A 22224-nucleotide genomic window follows, 5' to 3' on the forward strand; every position below is an offset into this window, starting at 1 on the left:
CTAATGTAATTTGAGAGATTGAGTATTTTTATTTTCTAGAGATTAATATAATTTAATTTCTATTTTATTCAGAATATCTATCATATTTCATAATTATTTGTATTTATATTCTAGAATTATCCAGAAGAATTTTACGTAATCTTCATTAATATAAAATTTCTAATATTCTTATTAGACTAGGCCACGATTTAAATATTTGCTTTAAATATTTATTTCACATAACTGTTTATAGGTATCTTTTTGGTTATCAGACATCTCTTAAAAATGAATTCATCTGTCTAATTTAATAGGATTAGATTATGTTGACGCTTTATATATATAGCTCTCGTCTGACTTTTTTTAATTTTATATGTGCTTTCAGCTCTATTATAGATATTATAGATATAATATATTGTCTTCTTTGGAAATAATGTCAATTAATTGTCTTGATATTAATTATTATCCATTTAAGTCTAGTCGACAAGTAATAATTTTTTTATCCGTCACTTATTTATAACTAATTTGGACTTATCGCATTCATTATACATGTATCGAAGGAAAAAAATAACTCACAAACTCACGTCTCGTATGATTAAATCATTAACCTGTCTAACACACTGTTAGTAAATGTGAAACACGACACCGTTCGACTTCACTCCTAAACTTACGAAGTTTCCCTAAGTAATTTTATCGCATTAATGTAGCATTTTGCACGAATGCTTTGTTCATAAATAAAAAAGATCGAGATTATAAATAAAAAAGACCGAGATAAATAAAAATTTGTTAAAACTTTACTTTTATTTTAATTACTCTAAAGACTGATATACGGACGATGAACATTTTACATGTCCTTTTTTATAACTATTTGAAGCTAAAATTAAAGTTAAAATAGATGTTTAATATCTCTGAAAATGTATCAAAACGGTTGCTATTTTGAAGCTATTCACAATACTCTCATGTTTCAAAAAAAAAGAAAGAAAAGCATTTCATGCATTGTCGATTCAAAAAATCCAGTACTAATGGAGCGTCGTTGCACATTAACGACTATTCGATGCGACGCAAACGTGACTTTACTGTCTCTCTCTCTTTTTTTTTAATTTCCAATAGCTCGTTTTTCAAAATTAGTTCGGGCTGACTCGACAGCTCGCGTTTCGTGCAAACGCTCGACCGAAGTAACGAACTTTGGCATAATTGACGGGAAGCGCACGCGTAAAGCACGGTTTTAACCGTAAATCTTTGGATGCACAATCGACATTGGTATTCCACCACAATCACACGTACAGCTTCATCTACTAACTGGACTGTTACCCCACTCGTACAGACTATATTTCTGTCTTTCTCGCGAATTAAATTCTCTCCGATTTCAATCCCGTCTGCAGCAAGGTAACAATAAACACGACAGACAGTATTTTGAGTTGATAGTAATTTTTAAGTGCATTAAATATACAGCGAGTATAGAGTTGGTCAGTTTATTTCGCATAAAATCAAATTTTGAAGCATTATATTAGTCTATCTGGTTTTCAGTGAGATGCAAAAATAAATGACGTAATGCAACAATTTTAATAAAATTTTCAATACTTTTAGAATAAAAAACGTTGTATAATATTTATAATATTGTCATATTCTTTAAAAACTATGTCAAATTTAATTCTTACTTAATATAGATAGTATTATTTTAGAAACAGTTGGAAATAAGATTTAGTTCATAAATGTCAAATTCGTTATGTTGTTTATTTATATATGCAAGAATATTATTTGTTTATCGAATAATAAAGATTTAATCAAAATGTTTTAAATCTAGATATATGTGTTATAATCTGTGCAGCGAAAGGAGCGCAAGGGAATAAAAATTTGACATGGTTGCAAAAATATTTAGAGAAATAAAATACTCCGGGAATTGAATTTCGTATGACCTTTTGACCTTTTGCTCTCGAAGTTGAATGTCTAACAAAAATAATTGTACAATGAATGCATGGTTTTTAATAACAACTATTATTATACGAAACGTCTGATATACTGTCTTAAATGAATTGACGAGAGATACAGAACTTTTCAAAAACAATCATAAGGACTGTCACGAAATTATTTCCGAATGTAATCCTTCACGGAGCTTTCTCTAGTGAGATGAAGAAGTTATATTACGATAAAGTATACTGTCAAAACAAAATATGATTCAACGGAAACAATGTGAAAGCGAGCTTTCCGGTGAGACATTAATCAGAGAAAAATAAGGAAGACGTGAAGAATATATATGATTTTATTATATAACACAAATTCAGCAGAAATGTGCATGTCATACATCGGAAAGTAGGTTATAAGGAAATGTACTTTCTTGGCTTATTTCAATCTTGAAACGTTTTAACGCATTGCATGATGTCATTACGTGTACGACTAAAATACAGAAAAGATACCTAGTATTATGGAACTTGCCAATGTGTGGTATTAAATCATTTCGTGTCACCGTAAAATAGTAAATTCTACAAAACACCTTGTTTTTATTCTATTTCTACTGTTTTACCATTAAAATGTAACGGATGACAGGATGTGCAAGGATCTAAAAAAAAAGGAAAGAAGGCGAGAGCGTAACTGCAAATTTTATCCAAGAAAATTCATAGAGAGAAACCCAAGTTAGCGTTGCCCCATTCATATATTATTCTGGTATAAGCTAAGTGCGGGATTGCATAACGAGCCTGCCGAAATCACACCACAGCAGAGCAAAAAAATCTTTACGACTGGTCTCGCTGACTGTATTCGCGTTGGAAGTAAAAACGGAAATAACCGAGGGAACTACAACGTGCTCTCACAATATATCCGTAAAAATCCGGAGAATGAATTGTAAAAGAGCGCGACCAAGGGCAAAAATATGAAACAGCTGAAGAAGACGAAAGGGCGAGAGGTTAAATAAATGTACAAAATGATGTAGTGAGGATAAAGCAGCAAATGATGAAGAGGAAAGAAATGAAAATTATTAGAAAAGAAGGAAAAAGAGAGATAGAGAGGAATAGGAAGAAAGAGGAAGAGGAAAAAATCTGTGGTGAAATCATTAAGTTATAGATAGAGACAAGGGAAAGAAAATGCAAGTAAAATATGGAATACCATCGCGATTGTGTGTTATTAATACATTAATGTATGAAATTATTTATCAAAGAGTCTTTGGTATGAAATATTTTTATACTAGTGCGATAGTTATATAAACTTTGTTATCGAAATATTGATAATTTTTTAAAGAGCTTTTATATAGTTTTAATTACTGAACATCAATTACGTAGTTTTATATTTGTTATTTGCAGATATTAAAATAAAAATCCATTTTTTTCTTTTCTTGAGAAGAAAAGAGAAGAATAAAATTTATTGAAATATATACATATGATAGTCAGATCCATTAATATTATGTTTACAATAAAAAAGAATAAAAATCGGTTCGAAAACAATATTAACAGAGTAAACTAAAGACAATATTGCAGAATTGCAGAAAGATGTAAAATAGTGAATTATTTGGATGAAAATTTACTAATATATTGAAAAAATTAATTTCAAATAGATAGATGGCACGTTACCATTCACGAGCGAGAGACCAATAAAGCGCGTCGGTACATTAGAGGTCTGAGCGTAAAGAAAATATAGATAACTATGATAGAGCGAGAGTGTACGAGAGAGAGCAAGGTAAAGTATGTCCATAAATACGGCAGAAGTCGGAACATGGAGCTGTATGAACTATAAAGAGGAAGCGAGACAATAAGTGGAGAGAGCAACCGAGGAATCGGGCAGGCGAAATAAGGTGAAAAGGAAAAATCGCCGGCAAGGAAAATATACTCGAGAGAAACTCGGCGACGAAAGAAAGGAAAGCACGAAGAGTGTTATTAATATTAGCCTTCAGACGGCGAAACCAAATTTGACCGCTTTGTAGTCAAAGAAAACTCATTTCATCTACGAATTTTTAAAATAATACACATCTTACACATGCACACACAAACACACACGCGCGCGCGCGCATATATGTGTATTTATGTATAAAGTTAAAAAAAGAAGCCCTTTATGTAGAATTTCTTTCCAATTTGAACTACAAAAAAAATTGGAGGACATCACATAGTGTTCCCAAGCGGTCATCCAAGTACTAACCATGCTCAACTTCAGTGATCGGACGAGAACTGGTATTTTTGAACGTGATATGGAAGTTGCCCGAGAGCTTTGGTTATTTCAAAACAGATAAATGATCACTTTATAATTCCCCCCCATCTTTAATTTTGATAAAAATACACTTATTCAGTTGTATTTATCATAAAGTATTAAACCATTGTGTGAGACTCTCGTTTATTATTTATAAGTCTGTTCTCTTTATCATACCGCACTGAACTACATAAAAACTTTTTATTTCAATGGTTTCGTCAAACTTTATAAGTATATATGTATATTTATATAAGTTATTTACCGTCAATTTATTTTTATCTACGTATAAACGCAATTTTTTGCGCAATAGTTTTCAAAATCCAAAAAGTCCAATTCATAAAGTCTTAAAGAAATGCATTATATTTTTAAATTGAATTTATATGAAACTTATATTCAAAGTAAACACTTCAATCGTACCTCACATGGCAGTTACCCACGCAAAACACAAATTCGAGCAACACGTGACTGTTAGTAGCGCTAAATTATCTTTCGCATACGGTATAAAAAAATCTTACTGGCACTCATCTCGCCCGACTACGCGACGGAGAGAACGGGGGCGAAGATAATTATAAAATAAATCTTCAGAAGGAAAACGGAATGAAGTGCGTTAATAAATTGGGTGGAAGCTGGTAGATGGTAGTAGCAAAGCCATAAAGATGAAGCGGAGAAAAGCTATGAGGCGAGACGGTGGATGGAGGGAGGACTAGACGAAGGCGGAAGAGATGACGAAGAAGAGAAGAAGCAGAAGAAGATGGAAAAGAAAGAGAGTAAGAAGGGTACAGTGAAGAAACTTCGACAAGCCATTGTTTCTCTATGCCAGACCTGTTTCGGAACTAATGAATTCCATTATAAGAAATCTGGAATATAAATTAAATTTTGCTATTTTATATATATGTATATAATTATATAGGTATATATATATATATATATACATATACACACACACACATACGTCGTCTAATGGGTAATTGCCGATTTTATGTGCCACCCTTCCCCCTCGATTTCTACATTAATGCGGAAATATATTATAAACACGGCAATCAAACGTTTTATACTACTGACTTTACGATTCAGGATATATTTTCATTATTACACTGAGCAATTTCATCAGTAATATTAATAAAGAAATATCTGATTGTGACACGAGAATGGGCGCGTCGGTACTTGCTGTTCATATTTGCACGAGATTATACGTTTAAATCTTCATATAATTGTATTGTAATAATCACATTAAATTGTGATAAATCGGATTATTATTGAGGCTAAATTGATTTTTAATTTATTTCCTATGATTGATTCTCTGCAGGAATAATTACAGCGCTTTTGAACATAATGAAAAAAATATTGATTTGTTTTTATCGGTAATAGATCACGAAAATACAATATATAATTGTCAAATTTATAAATTATAAAAATGACTTGTATATTTGTATATTTAAAAACGTGTTAACAAATATTTGAATAAAAATAATGTAATATCTAAATGGTATAATGTAATAATTTTATTTTTTATTTCCAATACTTTTCATTTTAAATTTACTAGAATTTTATAACGAAGATTATTTTTATTATAAGATTGTAATATTTATAATGTATAAATGTTAAACAGTTGTTTAAAAATGCAACATTTAGATAAATTTGCTCTAAGAAAAAGTAAATTTCACGCAAGTTAAAAGATAAAAGAGTCTACGGAAATGAGAAGTGCAGCGAAGTACTCTAAAAGTGATGGAGGATTAATTTGGCGATGTGTTTCTTAACAGTTTCGACATTTTACTGGAACGAAACTTTCCTTTTAGAAAGCTATTTTTTTAGATTGTCGTGCATAACGAACGGCAAGATGATAGTAACGTGTGAACGTGAGTTTGCAACCGCGCTTTGATCGCGCTACTGGCAAACATTTATTTAGCAATCATTTGGGTATGGCTCGTTGAAAAACCATTTATATCATGTATTCTCTCACGTCGACTTAAGATTTGCCAACTGTGCTCCTCAGCGACACGATTTTTGCGAGACTATCGCATCGTATGGTCGTTAGCGTCCGACGGATGGTATCGAAGGCTCCGAAATGCGTTAGCTGCGCTAAGTATGATTTATAGGAAAAATCCTATTAGCTTTATTCTCAGCTCCAATACATATCTCCTCACCATGGCCACCCTCTTTTCATCATTCTTCCGCAACTCACCCTCTTCGCGTGGATTGGAAGACGAACTTATATACGGTTCATTTCTCATTATCCTGAATGAATGATTTGTTCCATTCTCTATGAAAGGAGGATGTTAAAAAGAAGCCGATTTTTGTCCACAAAGGTATAAATAAAAGGAATAACGTTTTTATAGATTTTTATCTCCTGAATACGATAATGTCAATAAAAAGTTCGGGATCGATGGGGGACAACAAGAATATTGAAATTTCTTTAAATATATCATGTTCATGCTCAATTTTCAAGATGTTCCCTATATCGATCCCGAACTTCTTATTAACATTATCGTATTCAGGAGGCCAAAATCTATAAAAAATGCTATTCCTTTTACTTACACCTTGTGGGCAAAAATCGGTCTCTTTTTAACATTCTCCTTTCATTAGACATACATCATACTTGTTATCTATTAATTTCCGATACATATAGGCATTCATAGTCCTTATATTTAAGATCGTTTTAAATATAGTCCTAAGAGATGTCATATAAACCAATTCGAAAGCTGCATTAGCATCTTAATACGATCTTAAAATAAGAACTGACTATGAATATCGATTGTCATTCTATTTGTGAATAATTAATGTAGGAGGCTAAGCGATATTGCAAAATCAAAAATACATATCCATCCAGGGCACTCCGTATAAAAGTGGTATTCTAGCACAATGCGGGCGAATCAATTGATCCGCACGGAGAAGATGTCGGCTGTATTAATTTCGCTTGTGCTTCCGCGGCTTCATCGGGAATGAAACCTCGCTGATTCTCACCCCTTTCCCCGTTCGCCTCTCAGCATCTCGTTCTGGGATTGTCGTGCCGCTTAATTAGAGTTTGCAAGATGAGACTTTTTTCCGTGTTTCAATAGCGATTCCATTCGACGATTCGATGGCAATTAATCTCGGACGTTGTCGAGGATCGGACGGAAGCGCAGGTAAACAGTGGAGAACCCTTTATTCGGGGAAAAACCGATAAAAAGTTTGCAGCGTTATTCTGGATTCTTGCCATCACCTGCCTTCCCCTCGTTGCCTTCCTCGCATCTCCTCGCGCCGAAAAACAACGACAGATTCGAATAATGAAAAATTGTTGGTCGACTATCGGGCGTAACACCGCGACGTACAATCGCATTACGTCACCCCCGGTTGTTTTATACCGGAATGGATGGGGAAAACGGGATGGCAAAGGGGCGCGGGGAGCATAAGGGTGAAACACATTATGCGCGCGCTTTTACCAACGCCGGCGACCTGGTTATTACATACTGTGAGTTCATTTATCAAATCGTGGGATAGCGAGTTCTTGCGCTTCCATCATGGGGCCGACTAAAAACGCGATTCGTCGGCTATAAATGCGTACTGTCGGCCGTCGTTTCTTATCGGCGACAATTATCACCGGGAAACGATGATTCGCACGTGCGGCATTTTAATGACACCCACGGATAAATCTCCAGAGCTCTGTTAATTTCAATTTAATGGATTTCTCATTCTCGCGATTATTTTTCGTCACGTCGTTATCGCCGAGATATATAATTTAGTGTACTTTCAACGTCTGACCTTTCAGAACCCATCAGCATTAGCGTCTAAGCTATATATTACTATACTGTGACGAAGAATTAGAAATAATAATGAAGGAGAGTTACGTTAACGAATTTGTAATCAACACATTGCCAAACGTGTAACGATCTTGTAAAATAAACACTACTACGTACTAATGATACAGAATAAATTGCATTAACACATTTCAATTTTACTTTTACTTTTCTGTATAAGTTTCTTAATTATTCATTATTATAAATGCCATAGCAAAATTTTCTTAAAATATATAACATGCGTCTCTCTCTTCATTTTCTTCAGAAATTGAGTTTTCGAAAATTGCTCGAATATTGCTAATTAAGAAAGTGCTCTTTACTGTCAAATATCGCATCTTGCTGATTGTGAGTATTCTATCGAAGACACGGCACTAATTTATCAATATGTTGGAAGTAATGTCGTGAAAGATTGTCGATTTCATCCGTTTCTGTCAAATCATTATTTCAGCCCGAGGCGTCGCGGGTATCGAGCTGTAACTCAACAACATACGGATAATGCAATCTTTGCTGCATTGTATTTGCGCATCAGAATCTTGTGACGATCCACGAGGTACGGACTTCGCAGACTAACGGTTTACTTTCACCGAAGTCAGATTAGCAATTCACTGTCCCTTTTTATTCTAAGGCGCTATATGATTAGATTTGCGTAATGCTAATAGAGGCTTGTTTCACGAGAATATGTAAATAGTCTCATAATTTGCATTAATTAATTTGAGTTTGAAATGACACTGGTTCAACTTTTATTATTTGAAGAAATAAAAAATGACACATAAAATGATACATAAAAATAACACATAAAATTATGATGACAAAGTATCAATGAAACGAAAATGAATTGTATGTATTTTTTTAATAGTTTTATTTTTTTAATAATACAATTATTTTTATATTAAATTATTTGTAAAATAATCTGCATTATTAATTTTATTTCATTAAAAGTTAACAATAAATATTTAATAGGAACATGGAAAATGTATTAATGTAATTTTGAATGAAGAGACGCATTGCATCACAAGAGAATACCATTTGTTTGAAGTTGGGATGTAAAATCGTTTAATTTAATATTTCTATTATGGTATCACAAATTAGGACAGTATTTTTATAAAATAGAGAACAGCAACTTCTCCTATTAATATTAGATACAGATAACACGAGAAGAGAGTCATAAATGTGATGAATGACGTGGATTTGACGTCACGCGAAAGTTTCCGAGATAGATCCATTATAATAGGACACATTACATTCCGTATTCCTTATGCAGAGTTAATCCGAGTTAATTCTAATCGATTTCGTACATTCAAGCCTCACTGTATGAACGCGCATTTGATTCGCTAGATAAAATCGATAAGGTTCATGAAATAGGATTCTCTCAGAATCTCTCAGCGGAATACATTTGTGCCGCTGTCGAATGCTTCTCGGAGACATTGTCTGTCCACCCCCCCCCCCCCCCCGTTAGAAATCCCTCTTCTTTTCTTTCTTCTTGAATCCGCGAGAAGAAATCCCAGCGATGGTGCGGCGAACCGCGTCGAAGAATGCATTTAAAAATTCCGAAGAGACGCTAGTCGGGGTGAAAGGAGGAAGGGTGAAAGATAGGGAGGGATGCATACGTAACTCGACGTATAATCACCGCGAAATGCATCGCGACGGCGGGAGTACCTCCGGATTTAATCGCATCGCACCCCGCATCGGTCCTGTTGTTACTACCTGTCACTGTTCCTTGAGACACTCTGACAGGATGCAAGAACGTGCCTCGAGTCAAGTCCTTGTTGTGATCATCGCTCTTAAATCCCTTTCACATCGTCACCTAACGTCTCTACGGTGTAGGAATTTTCTATCGGACTTCGATCGCTCGCGGCAGTCTTTCAGTAATGAAACTAGATATTTTTGGATCCAAAACGGGAAACTTCATTAAGGAGAAGATGGATGTATACATAAATAATTAAAAGTAATTTGTTAATAGCAATTCATTTTTAAAAAATAATGCAATTGTTCTCTCCATATTTATTATTCAAAATTATCAAAAGTATTGTGTATTTCATATTTTTATAATTTTTTTCGAAAATTTCTTTTTATGATTTATCATTGTGTGAACAATGTAAAATATGAATTAATTTTAGTATTTTTAATGAAACTAGGGTAGCTATCATAATGCGCCTGCATATAACGACCGTTCTCATGCTCTCGTTAATCGTATAAGAAACTTTCCAATAAATGTAGTTTGTCGTTCATAAAGCTTACGATATCTGTAACATGTACGTTATCAGTAATTAACGATTGATTACACCGATCGGCTGACAATCCGTTGCTTCCTGTATGCGCCAATGGAGACAAAGACATATCTTGTTAATCGCGCTCGGTCTCATTTAATATGCAACGAACTTAAGGCGTGGATTTCACCGTGGCATTAATATGCGGACACCTTACGTGGGACGCACGAATACGCACAACTTGAAATCGATTCAGGAATGTCGACGTTCGATTCGCTTTTTATCGGTCAATCCGACGCACTGATCAGCATTGCCCACGCAATACAAACGCAAGGATAGATGCAATCGCATATGCCAAAAAAAGTGGAAGCGCAACCAGCTCATTAATTAAAACGTCCGCCTACTTCTCGGTAGCGTCGTGATTATTATTTTCCTCACGTTAAAACGTTATCGATTGAGTGTCGAGACGCAAAAGATGGATATCTTATTTTCCGTCTTGCGTTTAATTCCTTTCGTGTTTTTTTCATCCTTTATTTGCTGCTAGCTGTAGACCAGTTTTCTTTTACATTTTCGTATCCGCTTTGCTTTTAAATAATTCTCCAATTTTACTTTAATTGATGTAGTACATGAAACACATACCTAGTTAGAGGACAACACAATAATAAGATTTTGATAAGAACTTAACAGTTGTTATTTCGATGTAAAGTAAAACTCTAATTAAATAATACTTTAATTAAATAATATTTATTATTCTCTATTAATATCTTGACTTTGCACAAAAAAAGATAAAGATTTAACTATTGTTTTCGATTAATAGCATGTTTAATTGGAATAATTATTGAATATTTGTTTTACTCGTGACTTAAATTGTACCTATAGAATTTCTGAAAATTTAAATTTTAATATATCGAAGTCCGTTCGTTATTCATTGCACTTACTAATTAGCATATTATATTTTTATCAAATTTTTGTACGTTTATATCCAGCTAATTATTTTTTACTCTTCCTTTTACCTCCAAAATTTATTTTATTGTCATTTTTTGCATCTATCCTCTTCTATTGTGCTTACGATCGTCTGCACGCAACTTTCTTGCAAACGTCTTGCCTACGCCTTGTCTCCTTCTTCTTCATCATTACCAGGTACCCTCTTTGCGTTTGCGTCTGCCACGATGCTTCTTCTTCCATTAAGAAATAATTTCTATCTGCTCCTCCGTCTCCTCCCTTCGCTCTTAACCCTCCTACCGGCTCATCCTCGACCTCACCGACCTTGCCTTTATCCCCGCGCGTTTGTTAAAGCCTCTTTGTGCGTCGACGTTGGCTGAGGATTTGCCGAGGCCGAATGACGCGCGAACATCGCACTCGCGTTAGCGTATACCGACGTGAACGAAATCACGCTAAAAAGACCAACCGCGGATATCGCGAGTGAACCTTAGAATTAACAACCACCACTAACACTCGGTAGCCTCATAATTATTGTTATTATTTCTTTCCCGCCCCTCTCCAACCCGCTTAGACGCAAAGATTGTAACATAGTTACTACGTCGTGATTACCTGTCTTAAGTAACGACTCATTACTCGGCCAGAGGTCGAATGCTGATCGGAACGTAGTGGACAGCCTTTAGCCCTCACTTAAGATTCTTTCGAACTTCACTATGCCACGATGTTTCTCGACATCTCACAAGGTTGAATCGACTTAACGATGTAAGTTCTTCCGGAAGACACGAAGGTCACTTGACATAAAATATCGAGGTTCAATTAAATAATTAGACCACCGTAGAACTGGCAGAACTTTTGAAAAAAATATTATAAATTACATAAAGTATTAATGGGTTTTTTATTACGAATTTATTAAAGATTTAAAAATCTCTGTCTTATTCATTTAGGTTAATCTAATTCCTACGTTTATATTCGTGACTGTGGGGAATTGTCAATGATATAAGTAATAATTCATTCCTCTACCTTTATTAAAAGGCATTAATTATTGTTCTAATGAGCATTGTGGAATAGACGAACAGATGTTTACCAAATTGCGGCAAATTGCCTGTTGGCTCGATTCGCGCTGCGCGATGCGACTTAATTAATATTTGTTAATTAAATCGGAATAGTGACTGCGCGCTGTGCGTTTACCACGAACTTCGCTTCACTCTCTCAATTCAATTTGTTGTAAATTACACACGAATGCTTAACTATTCCATTTCTGCTTCGGCAGAATAGCTCGTTTCCAGTACGTTAATGTGTACGTCTTTTTCCATATTACATTACATTAATAAGCTATGGTTCAAATTGTGCCAATATTGTGCAATGAAGTTGTTGAAAAGTTTAATATTTCCGTAAACACTTCCTAAAAGAGAACGACAAACGCGTTCTTTAAAATTCACGAAATCGAAGAAATTCACAAAATTAATTAATGATAAAAAAAAGCTAAAGGAAAGATTTAATTAATTAGCCTATTAAGAATTTGCGAAGCTAATACGACTATTATATTACCGTGATCTTTGTACAGAATCTTTAGACTAATAGTAATAATTATCAGATAAGCAGTGAATACCATTCTCAGTAAATTTACCACATCGAAGCTAAACGTCGCTGCTAAAGTGATCTACGTCGTGCTTTGACATGATTATTGTTATTGCTATTCGAAAAAATAACTTTTTTATTAGACCCGCGAATGATTCTAGCCCTCTGGGACTTCCATCCGTCGTCATTTCGCTGTCAATTGAAAGCGAGGAACGTCGCGAACTGAGATTTAATTTACGACCCTTTAACCGCGACCGCGAATGAGATTCGCGGTGAGGTCTAAGAAAATGAATGCTATGCGCACCTGGCAGAGATGATTGTACCGTGCTCGTCCATGAAAAAGATGTGACGCGCTGAGAATCTCGCGTTAAAATAATAGCGTGCAAATTGCATCTACACTGTTACTTTCGGTGGCTGCAATCTTATACCTAGATGTGACTACCATCAGTCGGCATTGGAGTTAAAAAAACTATATCGCGACAACGAATGTACAGTATCCACCTGGGAAATTTATGGAAATGAATCTACGTGACGATGTAAACATCCACGTCACTTCCATAATAAAAGTAAAATTCACCGCTCTGTCGAATGTTACAGTAGGATTATTGTATGCCATTACTATTAAAATCGGTGATACGTCGGCAAGGGACTGTACGTTTCAATATTTTTGGGAATGTTCACTATCGTGGAAATGGGGAAAACGGAATATGCAATGAGAGGTCGTCACCGAACTAATATCGATAATTAATACCCAATAAATACTTAAACGGTAGGAACATTTACTCTGCGTTAGCTGGGCTAGCAGTTGTTCATAATTTCGTTGTAAATATTTAATTCTTCATTCCGTTCGTGTCATCCTCGTTTCGTTAATACAAGAGTATTCTGGCATGTATATACGGTAAATATATTATACAAGCTCGTTAACTGCAATCATCGATGACTGTCTCTCTAATTTTACACAAATTCGCCAATTATTATAAATCCCTGATTTTTTAACTAGCAATTGAAATTATCAAGTCAGACTGAAACTAATTGTATCAAACTCGATACATATATGTCAATCTTCTTCAAATTATTGAAAATAATTATATTTTAATGAGATTTTTGTGTCACATAGTCTTTGACGTGATAAGAATGCATTACTTTATCATTACTAAATAAGTTGCATTGGAATGAACATGAAAATTAAAGGAATTTCAATAAGCTCAGTAAAATGTACAATTGATATTGCAACATTTTATTAAGAGTCTGAAATTTTTTTTATGAACAATTTATTAAACATTCATAGATTTAATTTTATTTATTTTTTGCAATTAAATAAAAACTTGAATTATTAAAAGATATTACAAGTGGAAATGAGTACAAATAACTCAAATAAGAAAGAATCCTATTTTCGAAGTGTGTATTAATATTTTATAATATATCATTATATGTATTCATATTTCCATGGGAAAAAACGATTCTGTTGAAATACAACAGTTTGATTAAAATAATTAAAATAAATTAACTGCGCTTCAATTTGTATAAAAAATTTGTATATTCCCCTGTTGCAGGTGGTAGTAGAGAGCTCGACGCTAGCATTAGAGTACGGTGATCTTGAGATCGATCCTGGTTCTCCAGTGAACCCGGATCTCCTATTCGATTCGCAACTGATGCATCTCTACGTGCTGACGGAGAAGAAGGTCTCAAAGGTCAAGGTGCAGGAGTGTTCGGTTTACAAGACGTGCTGGGACTGTCTGGGCGCCAAAGATCCATATTGTGGCTGGTGCTCATTGGAAAATAAGTGCAATCTGCGCAGCGACTGTCAGGACGCGGCTAAGGATCCACTCTACTGGATCTCTTACAAGAGTGGTAGATGTACAACGATCACCACTGTCACGCCAGACCAACTGCAGCGCACCACTGCCAGGACTCTCGAGCTCGTCATCGAGAACCTGCCGACGCTGTCCGGACAGTTTCTATGCGCATTTTCCGCCCTCGACAAGACCCTAATCACGAATGCTTCGCGAAAGTCCTACGGCGTGAACTGTACCACACCGAGAACCGATTTATTGCCATCGATACCGCCGGGCCGACACCATTTCACGGCCAAACTGTCGGTTCGGATGACAAACGGGCCCGATTTGGTAGCGACAAATTTCACTTTCTTCGATTGCAACACGTACAGTTCCTGCACACAATGCGTATCATCGAGCTTTCCATGTGACTGGTGTGTTGACGGTCATCGGTGCACACACGATACGGCGGAGAATTGTAGGAACGACATTCTTGTCACAGGAGTCAGCGTAAGTATCTTTGCTATTTAGATTTAGATAAGAAAAAATTAAGCGATATTTTCATAAACTGTCAATAGAAGATTTCGGGTCAAATAATATATATATATATATATGTTTCCACAAAAAAGAAGCTTTCTCTTTAATTCTTATTTGAATTTGAATAAACAATTTAAATAAGAGGAAATAGATTATAAATCTTTTGAATAACAAATGACATATAAATATTAACCTACTTGATTGCTCCGCCATCATTTTTTTCTTTTTCCTCTTGAGTTGTTTTATTGCATTCGCATAACGCGATATATTCGCGAAAACACGGTTAATAATAATTGCGCTTAATTACTAGAGTATGACGATCGTGTACCATTTTACGTGGCACTTCCACAACATTGACAATAATCCGCAAAATTGCACAAAATATTATTAATAAATAATACACTAAGTGCCGCTTCAATTGACTTATTCGATCAAATAACTCGAGCGTTACTCCACGCTCGCGCTCGTGCATTCGGAAATGGTAATTGCATTTATCATGAATTGTAAAAAATATGTAGCGCAACGCGTGAGACGTATTCAAATATAAATAAAGCTACAAGAATATACAGTGAGTGCAAAAAGTATTCGTATAGAGGAAATATCTTTAAAAAAACTATATTTAAAAAAATAAACATTAATTAACAATTTATTAACAAAAAATAAAATAGGCTATGTATTCCTCAAAATTATTTTACCTCTACAAAGATATAATAATTAAAATATATTATCTTAAAGTAAACGAAAATAAAAAATTACATTATTTGGGTACTCACAAAAATTCTTACACAGTCGAAAAATTTAACTTCTAAAATCAGGAACACGCAAAGCTGTTTTGTTTATATTAGGACAGAACGTACTCATTGTATAAAATTGCTAATTAATGTTAACTTTCTACAAATAAGGCTTTTTGTTATAAAAATTTATCCTGTACAAATACTTTTTGCACTTACTGCAATTATCGTAACGGAATAGTGATTTATATGAATCCTATCTTCTAAGAAATCTACGGTCTTGATCTCCATAAATAAATAAACGCGTAACACGTGCGAAATAATGCTTTGACAAACAGTCTTTGCTCTAATATGCTCGCGTACTATTAATAAATTGTAGAAGCTATTGATTGCGCGAACCGATAATCGCTAATTGGTCGGAATATTCACATTACGAAGAATAATAATGCGACGGCACGCGGAGTGGCTTGTGCTGCTGTCTGCCTGCTTCTATATTAACCGCATGAATGGTAGCGTACCGACCTTGCTTATACATCGACCCGCCGTATGCCACATAAAACAAGGCTATACGCCAGCCAAAATGTTGTCATCCCGTTCTACCGAAATATACAACGGTTTATCAAATAAACACGTGTCGAATATGTCTTTTGTATTCGAAATTGATTTCTGTGAAGAGCTTGCATTTTGGTTTCAATCGATTCGCGTCGCCTAAATTACGAACATTATTACTAGATTGAGAACTTTATCAAAACGTAATGAAACGTAAGGAAAATATTATTACTTGAATTTTAATTTAATGATTTAGTGTAACTTTGATTGATAGATAGGTATATGCATTTTAAGTCTTTGTATCAAAATATATAATAAATTGAATCATGCAAAAATTTAATAAGTTTATAATCAAAACTATATTATTTTGTAAGTGATGTGTAATAATTTTTAGATCTTAAATAATCTAAAATTATTGCGCGGAAATTTCTGTATCCGTTTAATATTTCTCGCTGAATCTCTCGAGTAAATGGGAATGTAGCGAAGTTATTAACACGTGTTGAATTTTTTTTATATATTAGATTTTAACTAGAGTAAAAATAATATTTGATATTATTTGCACATTTTTAAAGGTCATCTATAATGAAGTAAACCGTAAGCCATAAGAAATTGACCACTCACAGTCGAATGTTAGGAGAATAACTGACTATGAGATTGGTCAATTTTTTATGGCTTACGGTTTATTACTTCTATTATAAACGGTCCTTTAAGATATATTCGACCGTGACACAAGAAATCCCAAGAAATTCCTAAGAAATCTATAGTAATTTAAATATAGTCAAAGATACTTGTAAGAAGTTAGACGTATATGTTTCCAAGCTCATACAGTAATTGATATATAATTATCACAATTTTTTACTTATATTATATTTAAAATTATGTATATACATATGCATATCTTGATTTTGTATGAAGGAAATTAATAGCAATGCTCCACATATCAAATGAAATTGTTATATTCGTTATTGTTGTTTTAATTTCCTTTATAAAATAAAGACATGCACATGTACATGCATACTTTTAAAATTAGTAAAAAATTATAAGAAAGTATAAGTTCAAATGTAAACAAAATCTTGTTAAAATTGATATCATGCATTCGCTTATATTTACATTTTACTGAAACTCATTAAAGTTTTAAAATGAATTTACATCATTTTCGCAAGATAAACGATTCATATGTGCTGCAAACTCACAATACCTAATTTCAGAGCAGAATTGCGATTCTGTTGTTGCATACATGTTAACATGCATCAACTAATTTCATTTCGACATCAACTCGATTCGATTTGGAGTTAAAACGTTGCGTTCACTCCATGAATATTAATATGTGATTATCAATTAACTTGTAATTTTTGATGAAAACTTGACGCTGAGAACTTTGCTCTATGATTTGAATTGCATAATATCTAAAATAATCAAATGGAATAAAATCGAATTATAATAGAGTGCTAACAACAGCACTTTAATAAACTGGGTGAAAAAAGTAGCATGAGTGAAATAAAATATTAAAACGGATGAACTTAAAACATAGAAATTTTGAATTATTTTAACAATAATAGTTTAATTAAAATTACCTTGTCTTTTTGATAACTTTATATATATCTTATAGAGAATGGGACCAAGCTATAGGAGTGGGCCAGGTTTTTGTCCTACTATAAATGCCACCGAATCTCAAGAGATCCTCGTGTCTTCCGGTATAAAAAAAGCCATACGAGTTAAAGTGCATATCATTGGGGTAAGTAAAAAAACTACTACATCACTAATGATTAGATTATCTTTTTTATCTTTGAATCTTTTATGGAATTATAAAATATTGCAAAAATTTCATGAGATTTTCTAAATTTCATTTCTAAATAAAATGATAAATTTAATGAACATCTTAATAAATCTTAGTTTTTATGCAAAAATTAAGTATATCATGAATTCAGAATTCTATTGAGATATTAATGTACATTCTGGCAAATTTTCAGCAATTCATCATACAGACGCGGTTCGTGTGCCAATTCAACATTGAGGGTCGCGTGACGAGCGTAAACGCACGTTTGTTGGCTGACACGATCTACTGCGAGGAAACGGAATTCTCTTATACCTCTCGCGCGCCGAATATCACGGTACCTTTCGCAGTAATCTGGGGCGGCTCCAAACCTTTGGATAATCCAGACAATATACACCTTGTGATATACCGTTGCCGCGACATGGCAGACAACTGCGGCATGTGCTTGGCTCTGCCAACGAAGTACGGATGTGGCTGGTGCCAGAGCTCGGACAGATGCGAGGTAAAGGATCAGTGCGACCGCGGCACTGGCATGTGGCTGAACAGCAACCAGACCTGTCCAAATCCGGAGATAAAATCATTCGAGCCGGTAATGGGCCCCTGGGAAGGCAACACAAACGTGACGATTCGCGGCATCAATCTTGGCAAGACATTCAAGGTAAGAAAGGCGTCATTTGGTTTGTCTGTTACTCGTTATCGAAGTGAAATATAGTCGCTTTCGTCTATCATTCTCTTTTGTTATTTGCATAGTAATATATTACTAAATAGTTAATATTTTTACTATAAAAATTAATATTTTTTAAAAGTTTTTAAATTTATATACTTTTGAAAATATATATTTATAAATTTTTATATTTATTTATAAAGATATCAATAAATTACATTGACAATTAAATATAAATTATTAAAATTATATTAAAGACGACCTGATTTTTTAATCTGTTATCCTATTTTAAATAAGTAAAATCTCATTTTTTTTTTAATATATTAATATGCGATACCTAAAAATGTTTTTAATTGCAATATTCAGTATTAACATTCGTGTTTAGCATATAACCTTTTATTATCATTATTATGATATCTTTATTTGTTACCCAATTAAATTATTTAATATACATAATTTTAATATACGTTGCAGGACATAGTTGGGGGCGTTACCGTAGCCGGTATGCGATGTTTACCATATGAGGACCTTTATATTCGAACGAAGCAAATCGTTTGCCGAGTCGATGGACCTGGCACACAGGAAGGCAGGAGCGGACCTGTCATCGTCAAGATCGAAGACTTCCGCGGCGAATCAGACTACAATTTTGAATTTGTAGATCCACAGATCATCTCAATATCACCCAAGTACGGACCTTTGAGCGGTGGTACTACTATCAAAATCACTGGTAATTATATGAACGCCGGCAGCACTATCCATGCTGATATTGACGATCTTCCCTGCTCCATAATAAGTGCCGAACCTAACGAGGCTCTTTGCATGACAAGTCCAAGTGATCAAAAGCGAAATGGCTTGCTAAAGATGTCTTTTGACGGTGGCAAGCGTTTATATGATGGCCACTTTGAATATGTCGACGATCCGACAATTGAGAGTGTGGAGAGCGGCGTGGCTGGTCAGATGAAGGTCCCAAAGGGAATTCCAGCGGGTGGAATAAAGATCTCGGTGACCGGCAAGAACCTCGGCTACATACAAAGTCCACAAATGTATGTCTACTACGATGAGAAGATGTTCGTATCGCAATGCGAGGTGCACAGTCAGGAGAGCATGGTGTGTAAGTCACCGACCATCGAAGTGCCCGAACACATAATATTGGATGCCGAACGCCCGCTCTCTCTCGAATATGGTTTCCGCATGGACAATGTTACCGGCGTGCAGAATCTCTCGCAGCACGGCTTTAATCACTTTCTTCTGTATCCAAATCCGTACTATGAAGTCTTCGACGAGGAAGTTAAATATTACAAAAGTGATTATCTAACGATCAATGGTCAACACCTTGATCGTGCCTGCCAAGAGTCCGATGTGGTTGTGCAAATTGGTAACGCTTTTTGCAATGTCACATCCTTATCGCGGCAACAACTCACCTGCCGACCACCCTTAACGCAACCGCCAGCCATTGATGCCCAGGGTCTGCCCAATAAACAAGAATTGCCGGAGGTGGTATTAATAGTGGGCGGTACGCTTCGTTATAACATTGGCAAGCTTAGCTACGCACTGCCAGCTGGATTGAACGGGCCTTTGTCGAAACCCGCACTCATTGGCGTGATCGTGGCCATTGTGATCTTAGTAGTCGTATTCATAGCATTCCTCATCGCTTATCGCCGAAAATCTACGGAGAGCAACCGTGTGTTGAAAAATATGCAGGAGCAGATGGATATTCTCGAGTTACGAGTCGCTGCCGAATGTAAGGAAGCTTTTGCTGAATTACAGACGGAAATGACTGATCTCACAGGAGATCTTACTAGTGGTGGCATACCCTTCCTTGATTATCGCACTTATGCGATGATGATATTATTCCCCAGCGACGACAATAGTCCAGTACTGCAGTGGGATAGGCCAGAACTCGCACGAAAAGAGAAAGGATTGCGCTTATTCGGTCAACTGATAATGAATAAGACTTTCTTATTACTGTTCGTACGAACGCTCGAGAGCAATCGTTATTTCTCGATGAGAGATCGAGTTAACGTGGCCAGCCTGATTATGGTTACGCTGCAGAGCAAAATGGAATATTGCACGGATATCTTAAAAACTTTGCTGGCGGATCTTATCGAAAAGTGCACGGAAGGCAAAAGCCATCCAAAGCTATTTCTTAGGAGGTAAGTATATGACGTTATACTTTCAGTTATTAATATTTGATGAAGATATTTATGATTTTAAAAAACTTATTTATTTTGTAGAACTGAAAGCGTTGCTGAGAAAATGTTGTCTGCTTGGTTTACATTTCTCTTATACAAATTTATGAGAGAGTGCGCCGGTGAACCATTATACGTATTGTTTCGCGCGGTAAAACAGCAGGTCGATAAGGGTCCTGTTGATGCGATTACTTCAGAAGCACGATATTCTTTATCCGAAGAAAAATTGATTCGGCAATCTATCGACTTCAAGCCAATGGTAAAGATGCGTTAATAATTCGACAAGATAAGTTAATGCTCTGCAATAATAACGTTTCTATTATAATTTCAGACGGTTTATGTTTCGATATCCCAACAAACCGTGTTTGTTGGCGGAATGGATCCTAACACGGAGAACGTGCCAGTCAAGGTCCTTGACTGCGACACAATATCTCAAGTGAAGGAGAAAGCGTTGGATACGATCTACCGAGCGACTCCGTATAGTCAAAGACCTCGAAAGGAGGATCTTGATCTTGGTAAGAAAATCTTGCACTTGAAACTTATTATTAAACTTCATATAAAATTATGCAATTCTCGTATTATGTTTAATGAAATATTGCAGAATGGCGAACTGGTGCGTCCGGTAGATTAATTCTCTACGACGAAGATTCGACAACGAAGACAGAGGGCGAGTGGAAGAAGAGAAATACTTTGAATCATTACAGGGTACCGGATGGAGCATCACTCAACTTAGTCTCCAAACAATCATCTATATACAATCTTTCAATTCTGTCAGAGAAGACGGACAAATCGCACAAATACGAGACCTTGAATCTTAGCAAGTTCAGTTCGGCGAGTCCCCCTCTTTCTCGTGCCACTTCGCCGCTTAATCAAAATATCGAAGCTGGTATGAAGATTTGGCATCTTGTTAAGCACCACGATTCCGACGCGCGAAAGGAGGGAGATCGCGGCAACAAAATGGTCTCGGAGATCTATTTGACGAGGTTACTGGCAACAAAGGGTACTCTCCAGAAATTCGTCGATGATCTGTTCGAGACAATATTCAGCACTGCCCATCGAGGCTCAGCGCTACCTCTCGCCATCAAGTACATGTTCGATTTTATGGACGACCAAGCTCTGCAACACGGCATATCCGATCCGGAAGTGGTCCACACGTGGAAGAGCAATTCCCTTCCCCTTAGGTTTTGGGTTAATCTCATAAAAAATCCGAATTTTATTTTCGATATACACAAGTCTAACATTGTGGACTCGTGTTTGTCCGTCGTGGCGCAGACGTTTATGGACAGCTGCTCAACGTCGGACCATAGATTAGGTATGTAACTTTTACCAATTTTTACATTAATTAAGGAGATTCAGGAATAC

General features: G+C 35.3%; 1 protein-coding gene across 1 annotated transcript in view; it reads left to right on the forward strand.

Moving 5' to 3' along the window:
• Positions 1 to 22224, forward strand: part of PlexA (plexin A) — a 75103-nt gene that overhangs the window by 50027 nt on the left and 2852 nt on the right. Inside the window, exons 2-8 of the mRNA XM_018446953.1 lie at positions 14197 to 14928; positions 17845 to 17970; positions 18206 to 18667; positions 19148 to 20826; positions 20908 to 21121; positions 21194 to 21377; positions 21464 to 22174. Coding sequence (XP_018302455.1) covers positions 14197 to 14928; positions 17845 to 17970; positions 18206 to 18667; positions 19148 to 20826; positions 20908 to 21121; positions 21194 to 21377; positions 21464 to 22174 — 4108 coding nt within the window. The remainder of the gene's footprint in view (positions 1 to 14196; positions 14929 to 17844; positions 17971 to 18205; positions 18668 to 19147; positions 20827 to 20907; positions 21122 to 21193; positions 21378 to 21463; positions 22175 to 22224) is intronic.

Source organism: Mycetomoellerius zeteki, unplaced genomic scaffold (assembly GCF_001594055.1).
Source record: "Mycetomoellerius zeteki isolate Tzet28-1 unplaced genomic scaffold, Tzet1.0 scaffold191, whole genome shotgun sequence".
Lineage (NCBI taxonomy): Eukaryota > Metazoa > Arthropoda > Insecta > Hymenoptera > Formicidae > Mycetomoellerius > Mycetomoellerius zeteki.